General features: G+C 46.4%; 1 protein-coding gene across 1 annotated transcript in view; it reads left to right on the top strand.

Annotated features, from left to right (window-relative positions):
• ANTXR2 (ANTXR cell adhesion molecule 2) overlaps nt 1–7,092 on the top strand; it is a 77,856-nt gene that overhangs the window by 1,023 nt on the left and 69,741 nt on the right. The window contains exon 3 of the mRNA XM_084205133.1: nt 1,825–1,896. Within this exon, the coding sequence (XP_084061259.1) occupies nt 1,825–1,896 (72 nt within the window). The remainder of the gene's footprint in view (nt 1–1,824; nt 1,897–7,092) is intronic.

The following is a 7,092-nucleotide window of genomic DNA, read 5'->3' as shown; positions in this document are numbered from 1 at the left end:
GGAGTAATTCTGGGCTGTGTTAAACCCCCCCCCACTCCTGGGTCCCCCTGCTTTTGCAAGCCCAGGGGGTTTGTTCCACAAGCACATTAAAAGTTTGGCTTCTAAGACCCAAATTGCTGGAAAATATTGGAAACTTTTACTTTATTTTCTTGTGCTTGGAGCTGAGCTCGAAAAGGTGACGATACTCACTTTCTCAAATGACTCTCAGATGTGATTTGAAGTTTTTTTTAAACTTGTTTTTAAATATACCGTGTGCCTAGTTTCTGATGGAGTACTGCTCAAATTCTGTGTTTGGAGATTGGTATAAAGAAGCAGTCTTGAACACATGTAAACATATGCATTAATATATAGTGCAGGTCAAAAGGAAGGGAGCAACGCAGAGGAAGCCGATGCCATCTAACAGTGCCTTTGCTGTGCTTACATATAATCAACTTTGTTACTGTCAGCAGTGTTGTCGGGCAAGCCCAGCTCCTCTTGAAATAGCTGCTGCAAATCCTGGCTGACTGCTCTGTACAAACAGCTGAGGATTGCAGTGCTTTGCTTTAAAAAGCCCTACCACAAAACCCAGAATAAACTGAATGAATCCCTCACCACACACAGGGAGAGCTGGTGTGGTAGGGTTTTGCTGAGAAAAACCCAGTGCAGAGCCCAGTTATAATCTTGGCTTGCTAAGAAAAGGATGATCCAAATAAATATTGCTTATTGTCATCTTGTTGCAAGCAAATCTTCTGTAAACTTGTGTAAAACTTCTGTCCAGGGGGCGACAGAAACTTCTGAAATTTGTTTTGTTGTTTTGTCTGGAATTACACCAAAAAAGAAAAAGAAAAAAAGAAAAAAAGTACTTACATTCCCTTGATGTCAATAGTTTTAGGCTGCATCAGTGGACTGAAAACATATGGCCATTCAGCTTTTCAAGTATAAAGTCCTTACTAACTGTGACCTGATTAATTAATGCTGATACTCATGTACAGTACATTACAAAGTTAGTGAACATATTAAAATTGTGATGAATAGAATTATGCAGGAGAGGTATTACAGCTTACCTTGGGAAAACTCCTGTCTTGGGCCTCCAGAGCATCTGGCAACTCCTAAGTGCTTTCCACTGCTAATTAGATATGATTCCCCGCAACCTTGTGCAAAGAGACAGGTAACCTTCCTAAAAATAAATTTAAAAAAAAATTGAATTCCTCAATAAAATCAATTCATACAGCATTGCTTTCTACCATGACATTTCCCTGGATGTTTTTAGGGAAGAAGTTTTCAGGTCTCACAGCTCTCTGGTCAGAGAAACAAGCCCAGTCTCACTCTGGAAGAACCTGCATGCTGCTTTCTTGGGGCTGAGGCAGTCAGTGGGCACTCTGAGGGTTTGATAAACATAAACAGAATTGGAAGTTGGCATTGTGTCGTCCTGAAAGAAAAGGGGAAATTGCCAGGGTCAGTTTCAGAGGTGGGAAGCTTGTCTGGTTAGCAGCCACAGGAGCAAAGGGGAAGGGAGTGGTGTCCCTGCCTCGGTGTTAACACCAGCAGCCCTGGGAATTCCAAAGGGTGAGCGTTACCTTCCGTGCATGGGGTGGGCACATCAGCAGAGACTGGTCACATGGGAGAGAGTATTCATCCTGCTGCTTTGTTCCCTGAGTAGCTGGGTAAGGAGAAGGTGGGCAAAAACGCTTTAACTCCTCTCGTTTTGGGATTGTAGTTCAAAAGTACATTGCTAGGAGGCTGGAGGATAAAGATCACATGGATGAGACTGCATAAGTGAATGAAATGCTGTGCATCTGTACGTTTCTCTGAATTGTGTTTTTGCCTTCTTTCCCTTTTCCAAAGCCCCAAGATGAGACTGTCGTTTATCGTGTTTTCCACCCAGGCGCATGTCATTATGCCGCTAACTGGAGACAGGTCAGTGCTCTGCTTTCTTAATTCTCCCCCTTCCCTCCCTGCCTCTGCCCTTACTGAATCAGAGCAGCAGTAACAGGAACACACCAACGACTGATACCTCTAAGTGGCGGCCAGTCCTGAAGCCGCCCTGCAGGGCTGATTCAATTTTGTGGCCATATCCCTGGATAGGCTCATAAAAAAGGAAGGAGAGGAATGATGGGAAACAAATCCTTGATGTTACCTCTGCCACTGCTTTGCAGAAAAACTAGCAGTAATGTTTTCATCTCTGTGTGACGCTGCATCTCACTTGGCACAGCACGGGAATGATTCTTCCATTTGCTTTTGTAAAGCAGCCTCCACAGAATGACTATCAGGATTTTTTCATGTCTAGGAGAAGCATAGAATGGTAAATAAATGTTTCTCATATTCTCACGTAAGGTAGGTATTTTGCTTTGTATTCCTAATCTGGACTTCAGGGATTGTTTTAGACACTGGGGTTGGTGCCACCTGAAGGGTGTGACATCTTCCTGACGCTGTGGTGATGTACAGGCGTGCCTGAACTTTCAGTGGTTGGAATTCAAGGCTGCTCACTCTGATTTCTAAAGCAAGTGAGGATTTGCAGCTAGGCTATCCTAAGGATGGGTGGGGGGAAACAGAAGGAGGAGAAACAGGTAGAGAAGAAAATATTGCAAATATAATTACCAAACTCCCAGAAATTGGGAGATGGTCATGTGGAACGAGTGCTCAGCAGAGGACAGGGGCACTGCTGTCACAGTCCTTTGGTATCCTCTCAGCTTTCTCACAACCAACACGACCTCTGCCCTTTCCCTTCTGTCCAGAAGCTACCGCCATGCACACCCTTCTGGGTTTTGAACCTATGGATAAACCATTTAGGAATCATTCCACACATCTGTGGCAGGGTGGAAGTAAGGTGGCCTCTCCTTTCTGCTCCCATTAATAGGGTCAGTGCAAAATGTGGTGTGCTGTAGTTGGTTAGCTCTGCTGTGGGTTTGTTTGTTTAAAACAATAGATAATGACAAGTACGAGACCTCCTGAAAAGACCTGCCTCTGGCAACAGGCAGAAATGTAGCTGACATCTGAGATGTCTAAAAAGTCAGTTCTGAGCCCCTCCTGTTTTAGCATTTAAAGAGCGGTCTGACATGAAAACAGCCACTTCCCCCCATCCGGACTGGGATATTGGATCTGCTCTCTGTGGGCAGAGAGGCGCTTATAAGTCATTTTTCCAGATGGCTGGAGAGGGGTCAGGAGAGGACACTTGAGCCTGTTCTGAGGCCTGCTGAAGTCAATGAGGTCCTTTCTCTCCATTTCAGTAGGCTGTCAGTGGCCTGTTGCTTATCAGGCCTGAGAGGCAGCACTGATAGCACGCAGACCACTTGAAATACTGGGCAGGGCGCTGGAAGCCCACCACTGGGACACAAGCGCCTTTTTCATTGCCAGCACACTTGGAGCCAGGGACAGAATTGTGTTTTTCTCGTGTAAAGCACAGGAAGAACCTCTGCAGATCCAGTGGGCTCCCTTGAGGGGCTTGGCTCTAGTTCAGGATTGGCCGATGCTCTTGCGAGTGTGTCAGGGGAAGCAAAGTGCCACCATTCTTGCTCAGTAGGAATTATAAGGAGAAGGGAGGAGGAGACTGGTGACTGTGACTATATGTACATAGGTAAGGACAGATAGATACAGTTGGGGCAGCTGTCCTTTCAGATATTAAAGAAGTCAACAGAGGAAAAATGCTGAGACTGTCTGGCCCCCCATTGTTCCCAAGAGGGGATGAGGATGCTAACTAAGCACACTACAGTTCTGGGGATGGGTGTTTGTGGTGGTGATTATGGGATGTTATGGCCTTGGTTTGTTACGTGCACTTTGGACTTGCAGGCATGTTTTTGCCCTGGCTTACTTGCTAATTCCCAAATGGCAGGAAACCACAATTTCTTCCCAGCAGTCAGATCAAAGTAGGGCAGAATTTTTTGTTTGGAAAGCCTTAGGCTTCTGATTGTTTGCACAAAGTTCTTGCTGGGTTTACTGCACAATGAAGCTGTGGATATAAAGAAGGCCACAGCATAGCGCCAAAGCCCCCAAATTGCCTAATATTTTGTGAGTGTGGGCAGTGCTGTGACTAACTCTCTAAAGAGAACTCATTGTTAATCACACTACTCACAGTGCTACAATAAATCCTTAGAATAACAACAGTGCCCAGGTGGAAGAGCCTTCTCACACTGGTTAAAGCCCATTTGAAACACACACGTTTGTGAAGTTGAGCTGGAAACTGTGCAGTAAGGGGTAAACAAAGATTGATGCGCTCACCTTTAGGGCTCACTGCTGGAAAGCACGTGGTTTGGGACAGTGGATACCTTCAGGAATACCATGCAGCTGGCATGATGTTGCCTTTGTTCTCTTTTGGCCAGCTGTCCTGGCCAGCAGCAGTCCAGGTTTCTGTGAGCCGGCTTTGGCAGCACTGACCGGTGCCAGTGGCCAGGATGAGCCCTGCTGCCTCTGCCTGGATGAAACTCCTGTTGGAGATAAACAGAGATGGTGTTAATGAAGGTGGAACAGTAGGATACTTGAGTACCTGGTTATATGACCAACCATCCCGCCCTTGTCCCTAGTCCAGCTGACTGCTCCTGGTTTCACAGGGATGTGTAAGACAGGGATGCATTTGGGGCCTCGGTCACGTGAGCTGGCCTTGCGCGTGGGTCCAAGGCAGCTTGCCAAAACAGACTCATCTGCAGAGTGCGTTCTGCTGCGTCTATCAAGTACAGCAGAGCTGGCCACTGATGTGGTTTTCATCTGGAGCCCATGCAGGAGACCTCAGGTTTGAAGCAGACTAATTATTTTAAGTGAATCAGCCCTTTGTAGTATTTAAGAGGCCTAAAAGGCATAAGCCACCTCCAAATGATGCATCTGAGGAGGCTCATTGCAGGGTTTTCTTTCACCAGTACAACTCCCCTCATCAGAGATGGAGCTATCTTTTTGTCAAAGAACACTTCCCCTCTCGGTTTCACTGACACGTGTGTGTGTGTTTTCCTGTTTACTGCACATCCTTCTTAGCAACCAACCCCAAGTACCTGTTTTGTTTGCCTTCCTTTGTTAGGGATGAGCCCGTTGCCTTACAGCACATAGCCTCATTTCTCACCAGAAATACATGCTCAGTGGGAGCCACCATCTCCTGCCAGCACTCATATGTTCATCACATTGAGATAAATCAAGATTCCACCACTTCAAAAGGTGACATGCAACACGGAAAAGACATACAGAGTGCTGTCCCCCACTCAGAGGGGCTAAGAACGCCCATTCTGGAATCTGCATGGATATTAGCAGCTGTGTTGCCTGGCTGCTGCTGGAGGAGCTGTCTGAGGCAGTTACACAGCTTAGAAAGAGAACAGACGGGGTAGCTATTAAAAATTAGTTGTGCCTGTGCTTAAACACAGAAATGGGCTGCAGCACATATGCTGAGTGGGTAAAAAATATTAAATTTGTACTCATTCAGCCTAAACACAGACAGGCTGCAAGTTGCTGGTTCTGTTTTGCCTCTTCCACCTCCATCCGTTTTCTGACTTGCACCACAAAGCCAGTGGCCCTCACAGCCTTTGTTCGTGTTCCCGAGCTGTGCCGTGGGATGTCCAGGCTGAGGGCTCTGCTGTCATGGTGTAGATGAGTTATACAACCAGAACTTCCCCGGGGACTTCCATGGCTATCAAGCAGCCTTAGAGAAACTAGAGAAAGGGAAGTTGTGAGAGCACTAAGGAGCAGGAATGGGGGTCCTGAGTGCTGTAGCTGGTTGACTGCTGAGTCCCATTCATTATCAGGACATTGCAGGCAGGCACGAGCCCCCGTGCCCGGCCTTCAAACCAGCCAGGGGTGGGTTTTAGAGTGATGGAGCCTACCTCTCCTGCTGGTTCTGGGGCCTTAAGTCCTTCATCCACACTGGCATTCTGACATCCAGACCAGGACCCGCTTGCACTTGACCAGCTTGGAGAATGCCGGGAGCTGGTTGACATCTGGCTGGGTCTGTCTAGTGCAGCTGTGCCCTGAGGGCAAGAGATGGTGCCTGATTAAACTCAGCTAAAAGAGCTCATGCTGCCAAAGATTTTCCTGGAACCCCTTGTAGGCAGAGGCCTGGCAACACCAGAGATTGCTGTGCGACCGGGTCACAAGACATTGCAGATAAATAAAACCGAACTGATTGTACGAAAGCTATTTTTGCAAAATGAAATCTGTTTCAGAAAACTGGGACTTGAGTTGCTGCTTGTTTCTTGGCAGCAGAGCACTAACGCCTGTGATGTGCTGCCACTCATTTCTGGCAAGCACCAACTCTGTGGTTTATAATCTGCGTTCCTACATAATCACTTGCAAGTTGTTTCTATAGATGCTGAATGTAAAATATTTGGATCAAACAGATTGTATTATCTTACATAACTTGTTCCCTTCCATACATTCAATGCCACATATCTCTTCTACTCCCTCCCCTCCCTGATCGTATCAGTGGATCCTGTGACAGGGAGCTTATTCCAGCTATGGATTGTACTTTGGAACAGAGCTGCTAAACATAGAGGAAGCCCATCCGTGGAACAAATGACGAGTGGGTGGCATTCAGGCAGTGTGGCATATGCATTCTTTCTCATTTGGTCTGGCCTAAGGAAAGCTTTCACGCATCCCGCGATGTATTTTCCCTCCATCTCCTCACCCCTGCTGGGTTCTTCTTTCTCACCTAGATTTGTCACAGTGTTCTATATATTCTGGCCCAAATTTTGCCCCTTCTTAGTTTTTGCTCATCCTTCCCTAGCTTGACTTTCCATGGACTTGGCTGAAACTGGTTTTGCAGAAGAATGAAGAACCTGCGGATTTGATTATTTCATTAGTCTCTCTGTCTTGGTTTTCCCCACTTGTGCTGATGTCACTGGAAATAATTCCTGTGGTGCAATCTGTCAACTTCTCTGCTTTCAGCCCCACCGTTAGTGAGCATCTTGCAGGTGGATCTGCTGTACTGCTTGTGAAAAACCATGGTGCAGATGCATTCTCCTGTTAAATTTAAGTGAGCTGTGGACCTGTGTGGGATGCCTTACGAAAGGCCACACGAAAAGGTTGTAACAGTCAAAATTTAAATTTATCCTCAATCCTGCTCTTTTCCCATGGGAATAAAAGGTGTCTTGCAAATGCTGCATTTGCCTATTGATATTTTCTTCAGGGCAAAGGTTTTAATTA

This window comes from Fringilla coelebs (genome assembly GCF_963513975.1).
Source record: "Fringilla coelebs genome assembly, chromosome: 4".
Taxonomy (NCBI): Eukaryota; Metazoa; Chordata; class Aves; order Passeriformes; family Fringillidae; genus Fringilla; species Fringilla coelebs.
This window is presented reverse-complemented; position numbering and strand designations above follow the sequence as displayed.